We start from the raw sequence: 26,239 nt of genomic DNA, 5'->3' as shown, positions 1-26,239 counted from the left end.
AATTTGGAAAAGTCAAAAATTTTACAGCTTTGTTTTTGGTTAACAGAGTGATAGTTCAGACATGAAAATGCAGTTAGACTACGTTTTCTAACTGCTTTGTGCATTCTCCTTACACTGTTTCATTTGAACTGCTAGCACAGATTAAAAATTAGTCTTCTCCTTGTGAAATGATTGCTTAATTAAAAAATAAAAGAATATGTATTAACTTTGTTGAAATTGCCTTCAACACACCCAAGGTTCTAAATTCAGGATTTTCTTCTTTTAAAGTCCCTGTGAAATTGAGACCCAGAAAGAAAAATAAAGTAGAATGAACTTCCAACCTCTTCTTTCAGAGGAAAGTAAGACCGACGTTTGTATAGCACTCACGAGAGGGAAGTATGGAGGGAGGCATGCAGGCCTGTGACCAGTAACTGTGACTGCCCAGTTGGACTCTGGGCCCAGAGGAGGACAGGGCAGGAGGAGCTCTGGGGCAACACAAGCACAGAGAGAACAAATTCAAATCACAGAAGGGGCAAGGACGGGGGCAGGCAAGGAGCAGGGGAGTAAGGAAGGTATTTTTAACTTAAAAAGCAAAAATGGAAACAAAAACCAGTTGCAACCAATAAAAATATGTTTTAGTTTTGGGGACAGAGAGAAAGAAACAAAGATGGGGTGAGGGCAGAAAGAGGACAAAGCAGGACCAAGTGCAACGGAGGAGCTGGGCGTTGGGTTCAGGCTGCTCTGCCTGGCCGCGCTTCCCTCTGAAACTCGCTATACTCCAACGTAAAGTGAGGGGAACAGACAGCCTGTCATGGTGGCCCTGACAGTGAAAGAGAACATTCAGAGCCTGGAGAACCTACTGCAAGCCTTCAATGAATGGGAGTTACTAATATTTAAATCTGAACAACAATTTAGATATTTACCCAAACAAACTTACACCAAAGAGGGAGACTGAATTCATACAACACAATAACATTTCTTAAAATCCTATTTTCTCATGAAGCTTCCTCTCTTAATATTTGAGAGGTGAGTCCAATACTCCCCCCATCATCCTCACATACCCAACGTGCCAAGACTTGCTTCAAACTGGCGCCAACTGACTTTTATCTTCTCTCCCTGCCACTCTGTCCTCTTATCCTCTCTCCAATCCCTTTCAAAGTCTATCCTCATCTCACCTACCAAGCAGTTCTCTGCCCTGTCTCTGGGTATAAAATTAAAGTTGTTTGTTTTCTGTCCTCTACAGAGCCCCAGCCCAGATTCTGCTCCAAAGAGGCTCAGAAAACAGCCTGGAAAAAAAAAAGAATTCTCCATAATGAGGGGTAGGTGATGCCATGGTTAGCCCCTCTGCTTTTATAATCATCCTTAGCTTGATATTCTGGATTTGCTGGAGAACAACCTGTTCACTCATGACTAGATAAGAGTACCTAAAAGTTTAAGATATACCAAAGGGCATATCCTTGAGGGTGTGTTTGCTAGTTCTAGCTTAATGAAAACTGCACTGTTTACACCCTTTATGGGAGGTTTCTCCAGTCACCAGGTATCAACAAATCCAACGTAATTTAAAACCAATACTGTCACAATGTGTCTCAGCAAAAACAGTTGCTTCCCTCCTAAGAAATGGTTTGTCAGGGCCTGCTGAACATTAAGGAAAAGAAAGACAAGATAAAAAAAAAAAAACCTAGGGACTTCCTTGGTGGCGCAGTGGTTAAGAATCCGCCTGCCAATGCAGGGGACACGGGTTCGAGCCGAGGTCCGGGAAGATCCCACGTGCCACGGAGCAACTAAGCCCGTGCACCACAAGTACTGAGCCTGCGCTCTAGAGCCTGCGCGCCACAACCACTGAAGCCCGCGCGCCTGGAGCCCGTGCTCCGCAACAAGAGAAACCACCGCAGTGAGAAGCCCGCGCACCGCACTGAAGAGTGGCCCCCGCTCGCCACAACTAGAGAAAGCCCACGCAGCAATGAAGAGCCAAAACAGCCAAAAATAAATATATTAAAACAAACAAACAAACCTGGATTCATGCAGGGGAATAAACTATAAAATCTGATGTGGATACCTGAATCTATTCATTTAAAGCTTAATCTGCCACTGCCTGGAGCTTAGAAAAAAGTAAGTACCTGTCCAAAATGACCTTTAGATTCTGGCAGCGTCTGAAGCCGCCTTAAGTCTTCTCTCGAACAAGGCAGGTATAAATAACAACAATGTATTTTCCTTATTAAATTCTTCAGGATCGTGTCCTGCGAGCCCAGAAGGGTCTTAGGATTCTAATGCTGCCCACCTGCCCCAGGTGAAGTTCGAGGTCAGTCACACCACGCGGCAAAGCTCAGTCCGGTCTCCCGCCCACACCGCGACATCCGGGTCTTTTAAAAAGACCCCAGATTTAAGGGACGCTCCAGCAGGCCCAGTCTCGCGAAGGCGCGAGGTCAAAGAGCGTAGTGTCCCCGCCCCAGTCCTACGGCCAGCCACGCGGGAGCCAGGCCCCAAAGCCCGCCGACCACACCTCCCAGCCACGCCCCCAAACCGCCAACCATTCCAGCCACGCCCTAAGCCCGCCTGCCGTGCCCAAGGCCACGCCCCAAGCCCCACAGCTTGGTCCTCCCCTGCTAGCCCCGCCCAATCAACTAGGCCGCGCCTACATCTCCGGCGTTCGGTTCGCGGCCTGGAACTCCGGGTGCCAGGAGTGCGCATGCGAGAAGCCACCCGAAGGGCGGGTTGCCGAGGCCCCGCGCCTGGCGGGCGGGCTTGGGATGGAGCCTCCTTCAGGAGCGGAGTCCGGGTGGTCGAGTGTGGGGGCCTGTGTGGTGGGGAAGGTTGCTGGCCTGCTTCAGCGTGGGGAGTGTGAAAATTAATACACAGAAACCTCATTTAAGATGGAGCCGGGAGGCCAGAAGGGATAGCTCTGGGCACCACTCCCACTCGATTGGAGACCAGCAGGAAAAAGGGCAGAACCTCGCTACACGCGGGGAAGGAGGACTTTCTCCGAATCTGGAAACAGCCCAGCCAATGGGAAGCTACTACACTTCCAACTCGGGGTTCCCTCCAATGGGCTCTTTGTTTATAACAAGCAGCCACGCCCAACTCCCCCTTCTCCTCTATAAAAGAGTTTCCCCTGCTCTGTTCTCCGGACTTGCCTGTGGTTTGCCATAGGTTGAGCGTTTTAAATTGCAATTTTTTGCCGTTCCTGAATAAACCCATTCTGCTGGTAAAGTAATCAGCTATTTTATTGTTTTAGGTGGTCGGGTGGGGGGACCTTGCGGGGGTGCATTGTTGGGCAGGGTCTGCACGCTGGTGCCTGGCTGGCTTCTGTAAAGAGCAAATCTCACCCTGAGATCAGGACTGCCTTCTTCCCTGGAAAGTGGGCAGTGGATGACGCAGGCCCTCCCTGCAGCAGGAGGCCTCCTCCTTTTTGGCAGTGCCTAGGCCCTGCTCTAAGTCACCCGCGAGGGTTTACTCCTGTGTCTCCACGGTTCTGGGTCAGTGTGTCACAAATTCAGTCATTTTTCATAGTCGCACACCACCTGTGTTGCTATTTACTCATTTTCCCCCCTAAGTAAATTAAAAATCAACTCAAGTGTTTACTTACCTAGTCAAAAATAATACTATCTGGGGATATCTCTGGTATTTAAAAAATTAGACTAGATGGTACTACTGAGAACAGGTAATGGAACACTTATTAGGAAACACTGATGAGTGTTTCATCCAGTGTCCTAGCTTCACTTGCTGCCTTCTACTCTGATGGCTCTCAAATTTTTATCTCCAGCCCAGAACTCCTCTCTGGCAGCTTTCAGTACCCTGATGCTAGTCTCCCCACCTCCCTCTCTTCAAGTACTCCCTTTGCACTCCTTTCTCCTGTACATGGCAGCCTAGATGCCTGAAGGACATATAAATCTGACATGTTAATCCCCAGCTTAAAGCCCCTTGGCAGCTCGCCTTGTTCATATGGTAAAGTACAAAATCCTAAGCACGGAGGTCCCATTATCTGGCCTGTCCGCCCAGCAAACTACTTGTGTGCTCTGGTCATTTAAGCTGCACATTGCCCCAAACTGCCATGCTCCTGGCACTGGACTTGTTCCCTGGCTGCCTGGACTGGACCCCAGCTCTTCCCCTAGTTCTCACTCATCTTGCAGGTCCCCATTTAAGCGTAATATTCTTAAGGAAGCCTTTCCTGAACTCCTTAAACTAAGTGTGTTCCTGCTAAATGTTCTCTTAATACCCTAAACTCTTTACCTGTAGGACTTTGTTGTGAATCCAAATTCAGTGTACGATCTTCTGTGTAATGTCAGGCCTTCTGCTAGACTACACTCCATGAGGGCAGGGACTCGGTCTTGTTAATGTTCTATTTCTGGCTAACAGTGCCTGATATCCTGTCTGGCACATGTACATGCTCAATAAATATTTGTTGAAAAACTAAAGAATAAATAAAATACAAATAAGGGAGGAAAGCGTCTTAGAACTGTTTGGAAAGTCTAGACTGAATGAGGACATAGAGTTTTACTATTCTATCTCAAGATCATAAAAAAGCTCTTGAGAAAGCTTCGCCTTGCAAAAGTGAATACTACCTGTCACAAAAGATTATTTGGAGTTTTATTACCAACCAGCTACCTAGCCAGAGGGCCTCTATTGAATTTGGTCCAGCAAGAAGAATTCACAAATTGCCAGAATCCCTGCTGTGTTCAGTTGGAAGTAAATATAATGAAAAGATTAGAATTTGATAAAACTGCCCTTAACTTTTAAATTAAATACACAATGTTATAAAATATGCATGTTATGAAAACAGCAATAAAATGAGCCCCTGGTTATATACCACCAAACTTAAGAAATATACCATTACCGCTACTTTTGAATTTCCCTGCTGCTCCAGATATAACTCCTATCTTGAATTTTATGATATAGATAGATAGATATTTGCCTAAATAATATATTGTCTGGTTTGGCATATTTTTGCATTTTATGTTAATGGAATTATACCTTATGTAGTCTTTTGTAACCTGCTTTTTTTCTAAGCTTGTCAGTATGTGAGATTCATCCCCGTTTATACATGGAGGTGTAGCCATTCATCTTTACAGCTATATAATATCAATAAGTACACCGCAGTTTGTCTATTTTTCTGCAGTCGGATATTTGCATTGCTCTTAGGGTAAGTAAGGTTGAGCACTGGCCACTTTCAAAGAGAGCACACTGCATAAATTTGAGGATTTCTCCCAAGAGTTCAACTCTGATCCCTTTAGCAGGCCTGGATGTAGAAATTTCTTCAGCTAAGCATACAGTCCTGGGTGACAGGGTCTTTTGCCTCCTGACCATTTCCCACCCACAGTGAGGGGTTCTTTTAGAACTCCTTTGCTTGGCTTGAGGCAGGATGGAAGCATCCCTCTCTTTCCCAAAGAGAAGAGAATGAGAATGGGACTATACATCACTCCACAACTTCCTCCAAAGAAACGATGTCACAATTTTTCCCTAACACATTTTCTTACTTCCTCTTCCATATCCTCAAGAGTGATGGACAAAGAGTGTGTAAACTATTCTCTCCTCTGCAAAATCTGGAAAAAGCTGGTCTGCCTTCTTTATTTGGAATATGGCATTTTAAATCATTTAATCTTCAATTTGGGGCCTCCGCTGAAATTTGAGAGGAAAGTCTCACTGTAACATTGTCTTACATATGACTTAAAACATTTCTTCTTTTAAAAATGCAAATCCCTCTAGAAACTAACTGGAAATGTAAAATGGTATAGCTGCTTTTAAATACAGTTTGGCAATTTCTCAAAACAGTAAACATAATTATCACGTGATTCAACCACGCCACCTGCATACCCAAGAGAAATGAAGACTTAAAATCCATACAAAAACTTGTACACAAATGTTCATAGCAGCATTTTTCATAACAGCCAAAGAGTGGAAACAACCCTGATGTCAATTAACTGATGGAGAGATTAAATGCAATATATCCAAACAATAGATTAATCAGCAACAAAAAGGAACCAAGTACAGTTGACCCTTCAACCATGACTCTCTGTGAAGTCAGAAATCCACGCATAATTTTCCAGTTGGCCCTTCATATCCGCGGTTCCCCATCTGCAGATTTAACCAACTGCAGATCATGTAGTACACATAGTACATGTGTAAGTTCAAACCCCTGTTGCTCAAGCGTCAAGTGTGCTGATGCCTGCTACAGTGTGGGTGAACCCTGAGAGTATTAGGCTAAGTGAACGAAGTCAGTCACAAAAGACTACATACTTACGCTTCCATTTACGTGAAATGTCTAGGATAGATTAGTAGTTGACAAAAGCCAAAGGGATGGGAGGAGTATGGTACTGACTGCTAATGAGTACAGGATTTGGGGTGATGAAAGTTTTCCATAATCAGACTGTAGTGTTCCACAACTCTGGGAAAAACCATCTTATTTGAAATGGGGGAATCACTTTATGGTATGTGAATAATACCTCAACAAAGCTTTTTAACAAAAGAAGTATTTGGAGTGGTGATGGCTGCACAGGATGTCAACGATGCCACTGAACTATATGGCTAAAATGGTAAATTTTATATTATATATATTTTACCACAATAAGAAAATGTTTAGAAATACTAATTTAAATAAATTATTTGGGCGCATGTGAGTCTTACCAGGACTCTTCTGATAATTACTTGCTTTTGACAAGTAAAGCAACTGTGTTTACGTCTGGAAAGCGTGACCGCCCCAAAATGATTAATCTGGGGGACTTCGTCTGGGGGTAAAAGGGGACGAGCCCTTCCTCAGCGATGCCATCCTCTCCGTCCAGCCCGGGGTCCCGGCGGGCCGGTCCGTCCACCCCGGGCCCCGGTGGCACTGTAAGAGCTCCGATTCCGATGGACTGACCGGAGAGGCAGCAGGTCTGGAGCAGCCCTACCCAGCCGAACCGCCCCCCGAGCCGCTCACTGTAAGGCCCTCCCAGCCGCGCCCAACACTGCGGCGCCCAGTCGGCCCCCAGGCCCCGGCCCTGGGCGCGCGCACGCACTCGCCGGCGCGCACGCACTGCGGGCGCGCGTCCACGCCCGGAAGGAACGCTGAGCCGCAGGGCCCAGTGTGCGTGCCGGGCCGGGGGCCGGAGCGGGCGGCGAGGGAGGCGTGGGTGTACGATCCCAAGGGTCCCTTCGCCGTGGGTTCTGGGCCGCGGGGCGGAGGCGATCCGTTGGTGGGGTCGGGGTCTGGGGACGAGGCGGACGCGGGCCTGGCCTTCCCGGCAGCGCACCGACTGCCCGGCGGGGTGAGCCCCCGTGGGGTGGGGTCCCCGCGGGGTGAGGCTCCGTGGGGTGGGGGCCCCGTGAGTGCGCCGCGCTGGAGCTGGGAGGAGCTGGCCGGTGGTTCCCTCCCGCAGACCCGTCGGCCCCAAGATGTCGTACATGCTCCCGCACCTGCACAATGGCTGGCAAGTGGATCAGGCCATCCTCTCGGAAGAAGACCGCGTGGTCGTCATTAGGTTTGGACACGACTGGGACCCTACTTGTATGAAGATGGACGAGGTTCTGTACAGCATAGCTGAAAAGGTAACGCAGCCCCGCCTCACAGCGCGTCCCGCCTTCCGTTTGGTCATTTCATCGTGTTGGATTGCTTTGCCGGTAAGATTTAAAAGTGCGGCACGTTCACCGGTGGAAGAGAAGTAGTAGAGGATTCACAAACGGACAGTCTTCCCTTGGGATGTGAGGATGGGCTCCTGAAATTGGTCAGAATAGCTTAATGTTCTTTTCTGGGAGAATTTTCCATAGATTTTCAAATTTTTAAGAAGTTCACGATCTCTCCCCCCTAAAGAAGTTCATAATTGCTATTAACTTACAGGGTTTTTAACTGAGAGGGTGTTTTCAAAAATTTACATCTGTAGTGCCCAGAGCAAAACACGTTTGCAGACTTGGGCGGGAGCGTAGGAGCTTACTTTGAATAGCTTAGTTTAAAAGGATTGTCCTTTTTTTGGTACCGTGTTTATTTGTTGCGTTTATAAAGCAGAACATTTATGTTGATAGCATAGTAAATCCCGTTCTTTTTCTTTGGGTCGGTTCTTTACCCCACCGGTGCTCTTTTAAGTGACTCGATTTATAGCTTAGAGTGACTTAAGTGCAGGAAACATTGGGAGAAAGTAGAACTATACTTGTTAGAGCTAATTTTCCTAATTCTTAAATTTAGTACACTGGATTGTCTGTGGCCTTTGTTTGCTGACAATAAAGTGCGATTGTAGGGCACTGTTGAATAACCAGGGCTTAATTCTTTTTCTATAATTGTCTCATAGGGATTCTAAGATAACTTTGATTTAGATTTTTGCAGGTGTAGCAATAGGGCAAAAGGATGTTAATACAATATTTAACTTATTAATATTCCATAATAATTTGAGAGGTTATTTATTTTAATGAAGAGTAAAAGTAAGAAACATTGAAGCCATCTTTTCTTTCACAGGAGTAGGATATGCTAATATGGGCTGGGTTAAAATAACGCCTTTGAGTAAAGAGTAACAGTTGTAAGGATATATTTTGTATTTAGGAAAGGAAAAATGATCTGACCTGCCATCGGTAATTTTCACTATCTCCTATTTGGTGGGACCCGCAGAGTTGGGGGAGGTGACCTTGTGAACATTACGGACCGTCCTTCTGTGTCTGTCAGCGTAAGTATCGCTTGGAATACTTACCGAAGTGCATCTCAGAGATCCTGATTCTGCAGGTCTGGGGCGAGGTCCAGAAACGGCTTTTTAAAGAAGTTCCCCAGGGAATTCTGACAGGACTTTCAGAATCCCCTCAACGAGGTCAGGGTCAGAGTAGGAGTGCTGTGATTATAGCCATTCCCCTCTTCTTCCTCTTGGGTGCCAAGACATTGAGGGAGCTTCAGGAGATGCCTGGGGAACTCAGGAGAGCAGGATTCTCCCCCAGGGGTCCTCCCAGTCCCGTCAGAGGTCACGAGTGAGGTGGTGTCAGGGAGTCATGTCTGCATGGCTTAAGCTACAGTAGTCAAGGGCAGAGACGCAGACTTCAGTGGAGATGGACAAAGACACTGTTCAAGAAGCGAATCACTGCTGCGTTGAGTCTGAAGTGACTTAGGTGTGTGTTCTGGGTTCCGCACCAGGGGACGCCCAGACCTGGTTGTCCCCAGCACGAGGCTAGGGTGGCAGAGGCGTGAGGGTTGTTTGCTCTTCGTATCTGGGCAAAACTCAGCAAGATACTCTTAGCTAGGAGGCAGATTTTGTGTCAGTTTACGTTTTTAGGGACTTTTACCAGAACTGTTCTTTTCTAATCCCTATGTATCAGTCAGAGACCAAATCGCTGTAGTACTAGCAGACGTGCTCTTTTGGTACAGTTTAACTGGGCTCACTTTGAGTGCTTTTCTTTGGTCTTTTAAGTTCTTCCATGTCTTTTGTCCAAAACTTGGATTTCTATTTTAATAAACTTTCAATACTATATTATAGTATAGTTATTCAGAATGCAAGCTTGAAATGCATTACAAGACTATTGATGTTTTATTTTCTACTTTGTATAAGGGCAGAATATGAGTCTATAATTCTGGAAGCCCTTTTCGGGGAAGCACAACAGGAATTTTTGAAATTTAAGGTTTTAGTATAAAGAACAATTTAACTGTCTATCTCCCTCTGCAGAAACGGCAGATAATGGGGGATCTTCCTCGTCTTGTTGCGAGCCCTGTTTGGATAACCCAGCTGTGTTAAAGTGAGTAAGAGTCCCAGTGCTGAGGCTGGACTTGACCGCACTGTCCCTCCTGGAACGGGGCTCACCGACTCGCTGCTTGGTAGCTCCAGCCCCGTCGCATGCTGCGCTCGTTTTGAGCCGTACCGAAAACATAGAGATGTGTTTAAAGATTTGACAGATTGCCTGGAGTTTGGTAGAGCGATAACCAAAATAAAGGTTCCTGTTTAGTGGGTGATTTTACGCACAGCTTCGAAGTGAGACTATTTTGTGTACTTCTGAGCTGTCTTGCCGTTTTGTAGGAACGTACTTTGCCACAGCTCACTGTTTCTAAATCCCATCATATGTAAGAATAAGTGGGATGTTTAATTTTGGTCTGTTTAAAAAGCTCATACAGATAGAGTTTAAAATATGCAAAACCTCAGTGATACTATCTCATAGCCATATGTGCTAATTAGATTGTACATAAGGTAAATGTATTCCTGGAACTACTTAGGAAAGACTTCGAGGGGTCATTCTTAAGCATGAGATAAAGTAGGTTGAATCAGCAGAAATTTATGCTCAAGTGAGGAATCTCATAGGAACCAACAGCCAGTCAGGGCAAACAGTAATTTGAGAAAATGAAGTTATCATGCAGTTTTTTGATGGCTTTGAAGTGAACTATCTAAAAATGTAAAAATTGACGCTTCAAAAATACATAGTGCAGGGCTTCCCTGGTGGCGCAGTGGTTGAGAGTCCGCCAGCCGATGCAGGGGACGCGGGTTCGCGCCCCGGTCCGGGAGGATCCCACGTGCCGCGGGGCGGCTGGGCCCGTGAGCCGCGGCCGCTGCGCCTGCGCGTCCGGAGCCTGTGCCCCGCAACGGGAGAGGCCGCGACGGTGAGAGGCCCGCGTACCGCAAAAAAACAAACAAACGAACGGACAAAAAATACCTAGTGCCAATTGACAGTCAAGAACATTTTTTCCAGAATTTTAGGTGGGTTCTTAGCTAGTGGAGGAGCTCTATACAGAAGGGTGGTTGGCAGCGCCGAGAGCCTTCAGCCTTGGTGATTTGCACGAGTTACATTAACCTGGAGGCACCTGGCAGCGTGCAGGACCACTGAGCTGCGTAATCACTGACTTGCCGAAGAAGCAGCCTGCTTGTAAAATGTGTGACAGCAGGGTTGGAAAGGACAGTTACTATTTTAGACACTCAAAAGAACATATACTAGAAAACAACTTGATAATAGAAGGGAAATTTGTACATCTGGTTCTTGATTTAAAAAAAAATACTATTCCACAGCTGGTTAACATTACTGCAAATATAGTGGGCAAAATATTATTGTAGATACTGTAGACTCCTGCAGGTCAGTTTAAAGTACCATTTAAAAAGGTAAGACCCCTGTGGATAAATGGGCACAGAACTAGAAAAAAAGAGGAAATTCCAACGGTTAAATAAACTTCAAAGAAGCACACGTTAAAGTAGTGTACTGTTATTTTTCAGGTGTATCAAACGTCTAACTCTTAGGGCGTATGTTGAAAGCCTATCTAACACTCAGGCAGAAGTGAAGCTGGTACCGCCCCTGGGAAGCAGCTCGGCATTGGGTGAAGAGCCCTAAGGACAGCCATGCCTTAGGCTCCCTGAGACTGTTGCTGTGATCGATAGCAAAACTGGAAAGAACCGTGATGCCCAGTGAAGGGGGAGCATGCTCGTGACCGGAATGTCCGGTGTGCGGCACGCAGGCCAGTCACGGTGATAGGTGGGAAACGGACTCCCTGCGTGGTCCTCGCGGCAGCTCCCCGAGGCAGGCGCCACAGAGTAGTTTGTCCAGGCTCAGAAATGGGGCGTTAGGATTTAAAGTGGAGCATCTTCTCCCCTGGATGGGATATTATTTGACCATTAAAAATGATTTCCTAAGAGCTTTAATAACGTGGGGAAACATTGGTTAATGACATCAGCTGGAGAAAAGCAGAATGTATGCAGATTTCTCACAAGAGAACATGTGGGTCTGGGGAAAGGGAAACATTTACTTTTCATTTTAAAGCACTTATATACTAATGACATTAGCTGGAGAAAAGCAGAATGTATGCAGATTTCTCACAAGAGAACGTGGGTCTGGGGAAAGGGAAACATTTACTTTTCATTTTAAAGCACTTATATACTATAGATTTTATTTGACTGTCATATACTTTTTTTTTTTTTGGCTGGGCTGCGTGGCTGTGTGATGTTAGTTCCCCAACCAGGGATTGAACTCGGGCCCTGGCAGTGAAAGCGCCAAGTCCTAACCACTGGACCGCCAGAGAATTTCCTGATTGTCACGTACTTTTAAATTATATAACTTGTTTTAAAAATACTGGGCTGGAAACAAAGCAGTGATGTTTCCATTCCATTTCTATGTTTTCAAAATGGACATTTTTTAAATGGAGAAAAGATCATAGACACCTAGCTTATTTCAGTTTTATATAAAAAATAACAAGGGTTATGGTTAATTGCAGATTCATTAATTGATGTGAAACATTCAGGAGAGGTAGTTCAGCCCATGTAGAAAGCATCATGATAGAATCCGTGCAACCCCCTCTAGGAGAAGCTCTTCCAGAGGAGAGAAGCTGAGAGGGTCACAGAATTAGAGAAAGGCCAGCTGGTGCTGTGGGCCTTCTCCTCCCAGAGCTGCAGGGGCTGGAGGACCCGTCAGGGCACCTCCTCTAAGGAAGAAGTGGGACCAGACCATCTCTTAATGCAGGTCTGTTTGAACTCAGGATTAGGTAATTAAGTCCATAGTGACAATACTATATTTCCTGAATTTTGAAATAGAAGTTTATTTCTAAAGTTCATTCTTTCAATAAATACCGCAGGTGTGGTTTCTGACCTTGTGAGGCTTCACGTTTACCATGATGTGATTTATGTGGAGGGGAAGAGAAAATGAAATCCCGTAGTGTCAGTTGTTTTTTGCTTCTGAATGAGCTACAGTTTTCTTACTCATCACTGAAGGCAAAAGAAAATAAGGCCTTTTTAGAAAGTCTCACATCAAAACCAGCGTTTAGTGTGAAAATTATATGACATTGAGTTGGGATAGTTGAACGTCCTCATACATGAACTAGTTGAGATATATTCTAGTAACTTTTAAGAGAATGTGGTTTCTCCGGTCGATTTCTGCTTTAACTTGGAGATTTGGAGGTTCTAGGAACCAGAACCAATTGGGTTTCATTGGTTTGAAAGGTGTCTGGGACTCTTGTTGGATTGTCATTTTATGCTTTAGGAGGCAGATGTGTGTGTGTGTGTGTGTGTGTGTGTGTGCGTGCGTGTGTGTGTGTGTGTGTTGGGGAGGCCAGAGAGCATGTTTATTGAGTATATTTGACTTCCTGAAGCAAAGACATGAGCAATATCTATCTAACTATCTGTCTATCTGTCTTAGGGTGGAAAAAACAGTAGCATGAATAGGAAAAAAAAAAGGCTTCTAACATGCAAACTGTACATCACAAGTTTCATAAACAGTACGTGAGACTTTCTCTTTTTTCCTTTCTGAATCCAAAGAACTTAATCCTATGTATTTGGCCCATTCTTTTGAACTTCAGTCCTACCCCAAAGATTCCAGCTGAAGTGAGGCTGTCAAGAAGACAAACATGAACTGATGAAAAATCATTTCAAATTTAGAATGCTGAGAAACTGATTTATGAAATGAGGCTTACTGGGGCCTTACTGCACACTTAGCACCGCGTCCTCTGCTGGCTCCTGGTGTTTGGGCAGGAGAAGGAAGGAGACAGGAATTGGGAGGGTCAGCATGATAGAGCAGAATGGAGCTGGAATCAGAGGACCTCGTTCTACTCACATCTCCCGCCTGATCAAATGATATGACCTTGAAGAACCCTGTATGTCTTGATTTTCTAATGTTTTATGTAACATTTATATCCTACTTTGTGAAATCTATGTAAAATTCTCTAAAATTAAGTAACATTCATGGATTCAGGGAATCTTTATTTACATATATCTAGACCCTTCTGGTCTAAATTTTTGTAAAAGTTAGGTAGTGCTCTAAACCATAAGCTAAATAATAATAAATCAACTAAAATGTTCTGTATTTTCCTTATGACAAAGAATACATCCTATCAGAAACAAGGGAAACATTTACTTTTCATTTTAAAGCACTTATATACTATAGATTTTATTTGACTGTCATATACTTTTTTTTTTTTTGGCTGGGCTGCGTGGCTGTGTGATGTTAGTTCCCCAACCAGGGATTGAACTCGGGCCCTGGCAGTGAAAGCGCCAAGTCCTAACCACTGGACCGCCAGAGAATTTCCTGATTGTCACGTACTTTTAAATTATATAACTTGTTTTAAAAATACTGGGCTGGAAACAAAGCAGTGATGTTTCCATTCCATTTCTATGTTTTCAAAATGGACATTTTTTAAATGGAGAAAAGATCATAGACACCTAGCTTATTTCAGTTTTATATAAAAAATAACAAGGGTTATGGTTAATTGCAGATTCATTAATTGATGTGAAACATTCAGGAGAGGTAGTTCAGCCCATGTAGAAAGCATCATGATAGAATCCGTGCAACCCCCTCTAGGAGAAGCTCTTCCAGAGGAGAGAAGCTGAGAGGGTCACAGAATTAGAGAAAGGCCAGCTGGTGCTGTGGGCCTTCTCCTCCCAGAGCTGCAGGGGCTGGAGGACCCGTCAGGGCACCTCCTCTAAGGAAGAAGTGGGACCAGACCATCTCTTAATGCAGGTCTGTTTGAACTCAGGATTAGGTAATTAAGTCCATAGTGACAATACTATATTTCCTGAATTTTGAAATAGAAGTTTATTTCTAAAGTTCATTCTTTCAATAAATACCGCAGGTGTGGTTTCTGACCTTGTGAGGCTTCACGTTTACCATGATGTGATTTATGTGGAGGGGAAGAGAAAATGAAATCCCGTAGTGTCAGTTGTTTTTTGCTTCTGAATGAGCTACAGTTTTCTTACTCATCACTGAAGGCAAAAGAAAATAAGGCCTTTTTAGAAAGTCTCACATCAAAACCAGCGTTTAGTGTGAAAATTATATGACATTGAGTTGGGATAGTTGAACGTCCTCATACATGAACTAGTTGAGATATATTCTAGTAACTTTTAAGAGAATGTGGTTTCTCCGGTCGATTTCTGCTTTAACTTGGAGATTTGGAAGTTCTAGGAACCAGAACCAATTGGCTTTCATTGGATTGAAAGGTGTCTGGGACTCTTGTTGGATTGTCATTTTATGCTTTAGGAGGCAGATGTGTGTGTGTGTGTGTGTGTGTGTGTGTGTGTGTGTTTGTTTGTGTTTGGTTATACTGTGATGTTAGTATCTATCTTTTTAATTATAATATCTGTTTTATTATGTGGGAAGAAATAAAATATGTCTGCTTAGCGAAATTGGATGCAGGCAGAACCCTAAAAACCAGCGGGGTAACTTTTGCCAGGAAGCAGTTCCGCCAGCGCGTGGCTGTGCTTGCCCGGTCCTCCACCTCGGTGTCCACTGTGGCCACGTGAACACGTGGTGCTCCGCTCACCCTCTCCACCTTCTGCAGGTGTGTTCTCTCCTTTCACCAGGAAAGGGGCATGTGGGGTGGCTGGGAGAGACACCTGTTCTTCCCCTACCTCAGCACCGAGGTCTGTCTGCAAAAGGAGTGCCCACTAAATGTAAACTTCCTTCCCTCCTTTTTCTGGGTGATGGTGGTTTAAATTTCCGTATTAAGTACTTCTTCATATTCCCAAGTAAAGGGGAGAGAACAGTGAACTCCTCTGTACCTACTGCAATCACCAATATTTTGTCAGTCTCGTACCATTTAACCCCTCAAACACTTTTCGTGCTGCAGTATTGAAAGCAAATCCCAAATACCATATTATTTCATCTGTAAATTACAGTTAGGTTTTTAGAGTTAGTTTTACATGAAGAAACGTTGTGCATTTTCTATGAATTTCCGGGGGCTGCTGCAACAAAGCACCACAAACCGGGCTATTAAAACAACAGAAATTTATTATCTCACAGCCTGGAGGTCAGAAGTCCGAAATCAAGGTGTCAGCAGGGCCGTGCTCCCTCTGAAACCCTCAAGGGAGAATCCCCTCTTGCTCCTTCCAGCTCCTGGCGTCTTCCGCGATCTGTGGCACTCCTTGGCTTATACGTGTGCGTCACTCCAGTCCTCCGTGTTCATGCGGCTTCTCCCTTGGTGTGTTTTCACATGGCCCTTTTCCTATAGGAACACCAGTCAGATTGGATTAGGGGTCAGACTCCAGTATGACCTCGTTTGACCTTCACTGATGAGCTCTGCAGGCACCCTTTTTCCAGATCAGGTCACATTCTGAGTACTGAGGGGGTCAGGACTTCAGTATATCTTCTTGTGGGGTGAAAGGACATAATTCAACCCATGATATAAATTGGTATAAGCTTTCTAAAAGGCATTGAGATAGTATTTACTAGGAGCCTTTAAAATGTCATGTCTTTTGTTCTAAAGATTCTATTTTAGGTGTTTGTCCTTAGGAAATAATGAAGTATGTATATGAATTTAAGGGTAATAATGTTCACATGGGAATAATTGATATCAATGAAAATCTGAATTATTTATATTCATGAAAAGTCAAAGAAAATAACAGAAGAATGGTAAGAATAATGGCATAGCCACTTGGTAAACTGTGATGTAGCCATAAACTTTTGTTTTTGTTTTTCTCTTACGTAAAGTATACGATTCATATAAGAGGATACTCATAATTAAAGCAGGATGCAAAATCCTGTAGTGTGATCACTCTATGATCACATTTTGTTAAAAGAGTATAAACATATATACCAGAAAAAATGGGAAAGAATATAGTAAAAGTATGTTCTCAGCAGTCAGCTCTGGGTGTTGGGGTTGAAGGTTGTTTTATTTATGGTTTTCTGGGTTTTCCAGATGTTCTCTGATGAGCTTGCAGCTACGGAAGAAATTAAAGAACCTTAGTTGCCGGCAGTGTGATTTGGGGTGTTAGGCCGTTAGCATGTGCAAGTGTCCAGACCTCAGTAAGAGAGGGGTGTGTGGCTGAATTCCAAAGGCATGTTTTAAAGCAGTTGTTTAATGCGTGTGATTCAGTATCTGTGAAAGTACAAATTGGAAAAGTTCATATAGCTTATTACTAGATCAGCGTGAATAATCTATCTGTGGACGTTTTCTGCAGGATTCTCATAATTTGCTGTTCTGAAAAACATTACATGAGATGTTAATGGACAGTTGCTCAGGACCCGGATCCTCTTGAAGTAATTTCCTACATGGCAGCTCTACTGGGAAAAAATGTTGCAGAGTCAGTTTGAAAATTGACCTGCTATACACAAATTCTTCTGTTTTTGTTTTTGAATGTGCTTTTACAGAATAAAAAGTTGATTTGTTATTTTAGTTTTTTTTCCCCCAATCTCCTTTACTTTTAGGTTAAAAATTTCGCAGTTATTTATCTTGTGGATATTACAGAAGTACCCGACTTCAACAAAATGTATGAGTTATACGATCCGTGCACTGTCATGTTTTTCTTCAGGTATGTTCTCTTATCTTAAAGTTGTTGTTTAAATTGAATAGAAGGTCTGGAAGTTTAATGAGATCGAGATATCTTTAGATTCTTTTATTTAGGAGGAAGTCAGTTATGCAGTCGTGTCATAATATAGTTTGTATCACCAGGCAATCAATCTTTTAAATAATTTTCAAAGTAACAATTCCAGTTTTAGCGTTTACTCAGTAACAAATTACCCTTTTGAAATAACTGCCCAGGAGCCCAGGGGAAGTGTTATTAAATGGGAGACATTCTTACTGAAATTTAAGATACCTTTAAATTTAATCTGTTGATGAAAAATGTCTTTAAAATAACTCACTTTTTAAATGTATCAATGACTCTATTTAGCATCCTTTCGTGATATCCAAGAGGAAAACCTGTACTTAGTTACTTGGCTTGTAAATACAAAATCTTGTAAAAAATCTTTTATCAGCTGAAAAATTCTGTTGTGTACCCTAGTCAGTCAGTCATTGGCTCAAGGAATAGACTTTCCCTAATCGCCTTAAATTAATTTGTACCCATGATTGACAGGCTTTGCATGAAAGGAAAACGCGGAGTGGCTACTGGTTAGGTACACAAGAGTCTGACGCAGACGCAAATACCTTTGATGGTATTTATATAATAAAGTTAAGTAACATCGTGAGTGAAAAAAAAATTCTGTTGTGGAGGTTTAATTTGGAAAGAAATCACTATTTGATACTGTTTTTACTTGTCAAAATTTCGTACTGTTTATTGTTATTGCAAAAGTTAGTAAGTAGCAGTATAAACATTAGGCCACGGGCAGAAGCAGAGCTCCTTAATGGTCCAGGAAGGTCTGGGTGGAGTGCGCAGGGTGTGTATTCGGTTTCTATCTTCTGTAACAAACTTGGTGGCTGAAAACAACACCATTTATGAGCCCAAGGTCTGTAGGGCAGAGTCCAGGCAGGCTCAGTGGCTTGTGCCTCGGGGTCTCACAAGGCCGGAGTCACGGGCTGGGCTGTCACGTAGGCAGTTGGTCAGGGAAGAATCCACTTGGCTCTCGGGGGCTGTGGGCTGGATCCATCTCCCGGTGATTGGGGGTCTGAGGTCTGTTTCCGCCGGGGCCCCTCTCTGCTCCTAGAGGCCCCTCTGTCTTCGAAGCCCTGAGCAGTGAGTTGAGTCCTTTTCGTACAGCTGCCCCAACTTCCTGTTCAGCTTTCAGAGGGCACTTGTGATCGGATTAGACTCACCCAATAATCCAGGAGAGTCTCTATTTTAAAATCAACTGATGAGTAACCTTAGGGACATCTGCAGAATTCCCTTTGCAGTGTAGTGTAACTGATCAGAGGCATGGTGTCTCCTCATAGCACAGTCCCAGGGATTAGGGCAGGAAATAGCAGGGGTTATTTTAGCATTTTGCCTACTGCAGCCTGCCCTCCGGCTCCCAAAGATTCATATCCCTCCCATGTGCAAAACTGGGTGTGGACGAGGCTTCTCAGGTGACCCATTAAGCACAGCTCCTGGACACAGCTCCTTATCTGTGGCCCCCTCTCCAGGACGCAGTGTGGGACAGGCATAGGAAGCAGTTTGGGTTCACCGGGGGGCGTCAGGGATCGGAAGGGGGCTCTGATGCTCCTGGCCCAGTGCCTGCCCCCGGGAGGGTTCTACCCAGTTTTTTCTGCCTTTTTTATGAAAGGCATTTGCAGCTGGTTTATTTTTCAACCTGCTTCCTGCCAGCAGCATTTTGGGGTTGCATCAGCTCCTCTCACTGTGTGCTCTGTCCCTCTCAGCCTGAGCCAGTCAGGTTTCTGTCCTGGGCACCGGGGCTGCCCTCTGCCCGATGGCTGCTTCCTGGGGGAAGATCTTGTCCTGTGACTGAACATTCTGACTCCTAGGTCTTTTCTAGGCTTCAGCAGAAGGTGGTGTGGCCTCTGTGTCAACAGTTCAGCAGCCATTTCCGGATTTCAGCATCTTTTGCCATCTGGAGAGGCTGAGAAATCTTTTGGGTTAACGGATCTTACTCCGGTTTGTCTCCCTCCTTTTACTATAAGCAGTACGAAACCAGGCGGCACCTTCAAGGCTTACGTGTCCTGGGCTGGTATCCACGCTCAACACTTCGGAGCGTCACAGACATCCTGCCGCTGTGCAGCAAGGATCCCTTTCCTCCACTCCCCGACACGCATCCCACCTCCTTCCAAGCCCACGTTTCCACTAACAGGCTGTTTAAGGCAATCTCGGCCTTTTCTGCCGTGCTCCTCACGTTTTCCCAGAGCCCTCCAGGTGGGCCATGGGCACCGCGCTGTGCAGGGCCCACCTGGGCGGGGCCGCCCTGATGGGGAAGGAGGTTGCAGAAAGGAGTCGAGTGGCGCTGCGGCCACTGTGTGTTTTGATAGTTTAGGACTGATGCTGCACTTGGAAAAGGGGACAAAACCTTCTACTGTTTCTGCAACCCAGGATTCCAGGATTCTAAGACAAGTAGTAACAGTATTTTAATTAATTTATTCACCAAGTATATATACGTATAGAGTCCTGCTGGCTTTTATGTCTAGTGCTGGGACATTAAGTCAGATAAGACAGGGTTCCTCCTATCACAGACCGTCATCTGATGGCGACAGCTGCGTGAATTAGCACAGGGCACCAGGGAGATGCAAGGGGACCGTGATAAAGGGGTTCCCAGGCCCAGCTGCAACGTGTGTGCGTGTGCGCGTGCGTGCGTGTGCGCGTGCGTGCGTGTGCGTGCGGGCTTCCCTGTGCCAAGAGGCGATTCTTGGACACCCTGCTGGTGGGATGTAGAGTCACCTTCGTTAACAAACTCACTGTGACAGGAAGGGTGCTTATGCACCCGTTTCACCTTTATGGCCCTAAAGTGTCTTCAGGAACGGAGGACTAGAGTCCGAATATCCCATCGCTCTGATTGCAGGAAATTCCGAAGGTTTTGGCAGCTCTGAGCCGGGATCTGTGGGTCTTCACCCACAGATAAATATATTCTTCTGAGTGACCAAGTATATATTTTTCCTATAAATCACAGTATTGCAACAGGTATTTACAGAGGCACAAACACTGAGTGCAACAGGGTGATGGGGAGTGCTCGAAGGCTGCTGGATAAGGTTGGCATGAGGCACGTGCACCCGGCAGGGGCAAAGCGCAGGCAGGGGCACAGGGCAGCGCGGGCTGCACGTTGGGGGACCTGCAAGGATGAGGGGAGGGCTGGGGAGTGGCGGGTGCTGAGCAGAGAGCGTGGCGGGGCCCAGATGCCCGGTTTCCTGGGTCAGTGCGTGGACTCGGCAGGTTCCTGGAAGTGAGTGTTTGCAGCAAGACAGAAGCATATGGTCTGCCTTTTGGAAGCTCGCCCTGGCTGGAAGGAGGCCACGCTGTGACCTCAGGATGGATGGGGCACGCACCATGGAACAGCACCCGGGGGCCAGACGCACAACCCTGCAGAGACAGGAAGCTAAATTGATAAAAGTCAGTGCAGCTGGTACAACAAGCGTTAATGTCTTTATTTTATACAGTGCACGTATAAATTCATTTCAGAAAGAAGCGTCTTGAAAGGTCAGTCTATGAAGAATTATAGAAATGCAAAATATATTTGTTTCACAATTAGTATGGCTTTCAATAAAATTTACACCAAGTGCTCACAAGAACACCATGACAAACGCATACGTTGCCTTTTGCAGGTAAATTAGTGCGGCCCTCTGGAAAGCGGTGTGTCTCTCCAGGTGACTGAGGCTGCGTCCTTTGGCCCTGACTGCCCTGTAGGTTATTTGTCTTAGGGAGCCCAGAGTGCGCGGAAGGAGCTGTGTGTTTCTTGACGCAGCATTTAGGTGGTTTCCAGCCTGCTAAACGGTGGTGGACCCTCTTGACTGTGTGTGTCCTTGTTCACAGTGGGAGACACAGGTCTGTTTTTCATGGGCTTCTGTTTCAGAAGGATTTTTATGAGCATTGACCCCCCTTTTCCCAACCTACAGGAACAAGCACATCATGATTGACCTGGGTACTGGCAACAACAACAAAATCAACTGGGCCATGGAAGACAAGCAGGAGATGATCGACATCATCGAGACGGTGTACCGGGGGGCGCGGAAGGGTCGCGGCCTGGTCGTGTCTCCGAAGGACTACTCCACCAAGTACAGATACTGAGCCCCCGTCCGGTCCTGCTGCACACGGTGCCGTGGAGTCATTCTCACGTGGAAATATTTTCAACTATTTAAAGCCTTTGAGAAAGCGTTTGGGAAAGTACACATAGCTCAAGGAGCTGGAGGGTTTTGCAGTGAGGGTGGCATTGCCTCAACTTTCAGTCTGCCTGGTCCTTGTATTTTTGTATCAGCAAATATCTGTAAATATGTAGCTGAAATAAATAAAATACATGGTGATGGGAACAGTCAAAATCATTTCTTATGAAAATTAGCGTATAGATTAGCGATTTTGGTAGTCAAGAATTAACTCTTCACTGTTGAGTGAGGTTCAGGTGTGGGTCCCATGGGGCTGCTGTGTTTTGCACACTTGTCAGCGAGAGTCTGTCTGAGTTTCCTGGGTCTCCTGTAATTAGGGACCTCAGACTGGTGACTTGACACAGTTCCGGAGGCTGGGGTCAGAGCCACGTGTCGGCAGGGCTGGACCTCGGGCCTGACGGGGAGTCTGTTCCTACCCCTCTGCCGGCCCTGGTGGTCTCTGGCATCTCTGGCGCCCCTTGGCCGGTGACGCTTCACCCCAGTCCCAGGCTTCATATTCACGCGGTGTTCTCCCCGTGTGCGTGTCTATGTGCACGTGTCCCCACTGGGTGGGGGCCACCCTGCTCCAGCATGACCTCATCTCGACTAGTTACACCTGCAACAGCCCCGTCTCTAGAAAGGGCACATTCTGAGGTCCTGGGGTGAGGATTCCCAACATGCGAACTTCCAGGGGCCACAGTTCGACCCACAGCGGAACCAAAGGCTTGAGTTCAGGAAAAGGGAAAAATCATCTTTTATTCTCTGGTTATAAAAACAGTGCAATAATGATTTTTGGATTCCCTTTAAATATAAAAAGTAAGAGGTGTTTCTCATTCCTCCTAAGATTGTATCTAACGCACTTCAATGCATCATATTTTCCATAGCAACCATGACCCTTCAGTCCGTGTAGCTGGTTTCCTCATCGCAATCTCAAGTTTCTCTCCTGAGTCTCTCATCCCAGCAGCGTGCTGTTGGTTGGGATCTTCACGGGCACATCTCAGGGCACACAGCCTCTGAGGTGAAAGAGGGGGCACGCGGCGTGGAGGCAGCCCGGGGCCTGTGGGGGGCACACCCTGGAGCCCCCACCTGGTTTCACAGCCAGGCTCTCGTTACTGAGGACCTTGGGCGAGCGGCCCCCAGAGCTCCGTTTCCTCCCGTGTGAAGGGGATGATGGTGTCTGCTGTCGGACGTGTGCTACACGCAGATCAATTAGGACAGTGCCTGGTGGGCTCTCCGTGGTGTGAAAACACCCACTGCCTCGTCAGATTGACTCATTGTTGAAACATGAGTACATGCCAAAGAATGAAATCAACAAATACAAAAAAAAGCTACACACACGAAGGAGTGTACTTTTATTAAATGGATATAAAATTCAAATGTAAATCTGCAGTTTAATATCTCCAGCTTTAATTTTCCCATTTACAAAATAGTATAATACCATATCAAATGAGGTGCTAATGAAAAAAGTCAACGTGACCCCAAGTACCTGGCATATAAGAGACATTCAGTAATATACTCCCGGGACTTCCCTGGTGGCGCAGTGCTTAAGAATCCACCTGCCAATGCAGGGGACACGGGTTCGAGCCCTGGTCCGGGAAGATCCCACATGCCCTGGAGCAACTAAGCCCGTGCGCCACAACTACTGAGCCTGCGCTCTACAGCCCGCGAGCCACAACTACTGAGCCCACGAGCCACAACTACTGAGCCTGCGCACCTGGAGCCCATGCTCTGCAACAAGAGAAGCCACCGCAATGAGAAGCCTGCGCACCGCAACAAAGAGTAGCCCCCCGCTCGCGGCAACTAGAGAAAGCCCGCGTGCAGCAACGAAGACCCAACGCAGCCACAAATAAATAAATAAATTTATTTAAAAAAATAATAATATACTTCCGACGCTTACTCAAAACAAATACTGTAGCCAGTAATCACCTGAAAAGATGCTCACCATCATTAGTCACTGAGGGAATGCAAATCAAAACCAGGAGATGCCACTTCACACCCACTAGAATGGGTGTGAATAGATTCAAAGGTCACTTATGACAAGTGTTGACAAGGATGTGGAGAAATCGGACCCTCGTACACTGCTGGTGGGAAGGTAAAGTAGTGTAGTCACTTTGGAAAACAGTTTGGCAGTTCCTCCAAAAGTAAAATGTAGAATTACCATTTGACCCATCGGTGTCACTCCTAGGTATGCATCTCAGAGAATCGAACATGCATGTCCACACAGAGAGTTGGACACGAGCATTTCTGGCAGCATGATTCCTAAGAGCCAGAGAAGGCAGACAACTCAGATGTCCATCAACTGCCGAGGGGGTGAGGACAACGTGGTACATACATGCGGTGGGAAATCACTCGGTCATAAGAAGGAATGAAGTACTGACATAGGCTCAAAACTTGCAAACGTCAAGGTAAGTAAAAGAAGCTAGTTACTACATAGTGCACGATCCCATTTATAGGAAACGTCCAGAATAGGTAAATCCAGAGACAGAAAGTGGATTAGTGGTTGCTTAAGACTGGGGTGAATGGGGAAATTGGGCAGTGATAAGCTGATGGGTGGAGTTTCTTCTTGTGATGATGCAAGTGTTCCAAAATTGATGGTGGTGATGGTTGTACATTTCTGTGAATATACCAAAAATCATTGAATTGGATGCTTTAACTGCATGAATTGTATGGCATGTGAATTATATCTCTCATTGATAAAGCTTTATTAACTGTTAACAAAAGATAAGCAAGCAAAAAGGTTACCCTTCACATTTGTAAACTTACTGTATATTTATTGTAAATTTGTTTTATTTATGAGCTGTAATAAGTTCATTCACATTTGACTTTAATAACTCTCTTTTTCACTGGTGCCTTGTAACTGCAATATTGTTGCATTTATAATGATTTGGGCTCTTCGTTCCAAGTTTATATCTTATTGCGATAAGTTGACCATTGTAATGATGAGCTTGTATCTTATCACTTTCTACCCCACCCAGAGCCGAGTAACTTATCAGCCGTTTTCCCAAATCCTTCCAAGCACCTGCCAGGTAGATAGTCTGCAGAGAAGGAAACTAAAGCACAGACTGCCCGAAGGTACAGCTAGTTGCAGAGGACATGAATCCAAAACCTAGATCTGCAGGGCCACCAAACCTTACCTCACTGCTGTGCATATTGCTTTAACCAAGTTGGAATTAACCGGTAGAGAGAGTACGCTGATACCCCTGGTTCTCTGGGCATCGAGTGACTTCTGCTTCCCAACCTTCCCAGGATGGCTTTTATGCAAAGTCCAGGAATTAGACATGGCAGCTGACACAGAGGCAACCAGCCTCGGAGGTACAGAATATATTCAGGAATATAGTAAGTTATCAGGTACACTGGAGAGACTGACATACACACAGCAGACATGCAAGAGTATTCATTGCAGCATCATTTGGAAACCAACGGCAAACAGTCAAAGCACTATTACACTGAAGTTAGTTACGTTGATCTAGGCCTATACATATCAACACAGGCGAATCTCAAACTGCTGAATGGAAAAGCCAGGTCCAGAAGGATACTATGGCATGATGCCATTCATATAGTTTTAAGACATTCAGAACAATATCTGAAACAGTAAAACAATCAGCAGCCTCCTGTGTTTGCACTAGGCTGTTGTGTAGGCGTCCAAGGGTCTGTAGTCTTGACTGCCTTGTTCTGCCTGCGCTGAGCCCGGACGAGATGAGGACCTCGGGGCACCAAAGGAATCAAAGCATCTACTGTGTAAAACTACCCTAGAAAACCGCATCACTGATGATTCCGAAAACCACACTGAAAGTTTGGTTTCTTGGGTTGCTCAGTTAAAATGCAGGGTGTTCTTGTGACCTCCCCACATTGCCTGGGAAAGTCTGAGGTCTTGAAAATCAGACCAGGACATTTTGGAAGACTTGCTTTAAGTGGGTATCATTTTGAATTGTTTTTCCTACGTTGTTTTTATTAATGGCTTTTATTTATTTATTTATTTATTTTATTTATTTATTTTTGTGGTACGCGGGCCTCCCTCTGCTCTGGCCTCTCCCGTCGCGGAGCACAGGCTCCGGACGCGCAGGCCCAGCGGCCACGGCTCACGGGCCCAGCCGCTCCGCGGCATGTGGGATCCTCCCGGACCGGGGCGCGAACCCGGTTCCCCTGCATCGGCAGGCGGACGCGCAACCACTGCGCCACCGTCCCCTGCTTCGGCGGGCGGACGCGCAACCACTGCGCCACCAGGGAAGCCCTATTAATGGCTTTTAAAACGCATCTGATCGTAGCATTCTTCTGTGGCATTTTTACATTTATCATCAAAGGTTCTATGAGAACCACCGCAGCTCCTCCAGGAGCCCAGCGTCACCTCCCCTGCTCTCTGGGGGCCACATCACAGCTCGTCTTCTCCAGTCACTGCTGTTGTCCCCAGCCCTCCCTCTGGCCTCCGGTTTTCTTGTTCAAAAAGTGGTCAAGCTCTCACACATCTCCACGGACAAAAAGCATCATATAAAAGATTGCAAAGTATTCTGAAACTCTCAAAATTCATTAATTCAAAGAAAATGTTTGAGTAGCATCTGGGCACCTGGGGTGAACAAAATCAATCCAGTTGCTGCCTTGTGGCGAAGGCAGTCAAATGATCACATAAAAGTAAAATTACAGCTGTGATAGTCTGCAAGAGATCCCATAAAATTACTTCAGACCCAGACCGGCGCTCGAGGAAAGAATCTCTGAGGAAGTTATTTTCAAGCTGAGATCAGATATAAAAAGTGCTAACTAGGCGTGTGTGTGCGTGTGTGTGTGCGTATGCGCGCGCGTGTGTGTGCCTGTAACTCCGTTCCAGAAGGGACCTCAGGAGCCAGGCCCCATGGTGGGAGGGAGTGGGGCTCATCTTGCGGGGACAGTGTAGTGGGATTTGGGGGGAAGGGGGGTGCTGGCAGCTGCGGAGGCTTTGCTTGGGGA

General features: G+C 45.7%; 1 protein-coding gene across 6 annotated transcripts; it reads left to right on the top strand.

Annotated features, from left to right (window-relative positions):
* The first annotated feature begins 6,942 nt into the window (after positions 1-6,942).
* On the top strand, positions 6,943-21,478 carry TXNL4A (thioredoxin like 4A). Of its 6 annotated transcripts, XM_024133938.3 has the most exons (5): positions 7,420-7,497; positions 8,480-8,600; positions 9,582-9,651; positions 17,017-17,120; positions 21,059-21,478. In XM_024133938.3, exons 4-5 carry the CDS (start codon positions 17,077-17,079, stop codon positions 21,228-21,230), a joined length of 216 nt encoding a protein of 71 aa, XP_023989706.1. In that variant the 5' UTR covers positions 7,420-7,497; positions 8,480-8,600; positions 9,582-9,651; positions 17,017-17,076; the 3' UTR covers positions 21,231-21,478. The 6 variants fall into 6 exon arrangements, with proteins under 6 accessions (XP_023989704.1, XP_028335968.1, XP_028335969.1 ...); XM_024133936.3 differs by lacking the exons at positions 8,480-8,600; positions 9,582-9,651 and adding an exon at positions 6,943-7,036 and having other exon boundaries at positions 7,329-7,497; XM_028480167.2 differs by lacking the exons at positions 8,480-8,600; positions 9,582-9,651 and adding an exon at positions 6,984-7,084 and having other exon boundaries at positions 7,329-7,497.
* Positions 21,479-26,239: the final 4,761 nt, after the last annotated feature.

The sequence above is a fragment of the Physeter macrocephalus genome, chromosome 19, assembly GCF_002837175.3.
Source record: "Physeter macrocephalus isolate SW-GA chromosome 19, ASM283717v5, whole genome shotgun sequence".
Lineage (NCBI taxonomy): Eukaryota > Metazoa > Chordata > Mammalia > Artiodactyla > Physeteridae > Physeter > Physeter macrocephalus.
The sequence above is the reverse complement of the archived record's forward strand: the minus strand, read 5'-3'. Positions and strand labels throughout refer to the sequence as shown.

Bases quoted from the DNA above. Each gene is read 5' to 3' on its own strand.
- TXNL4A (XM_024133936.3), top strand. From the start codon at position 7,345: ATGTCGTACATGCTCCCGCACCTGCACAATGGCTGGCAAGTGGATCAG. The intron at 7,498-17,016 runs GTAACGCAGCCC...CTTTACTTTTAG, and splicing joins TGTACAGCATAGCTGAAAAG to GTTAAAAATTTCGCAGTTAT. The intron at 17,121-21,058 runs GTATGTTCTCTT...CCCAACCTACAG, and splicing joins ACTGTCATGTTTTTCTTCAG to GAACAAGCACATCATGATTG.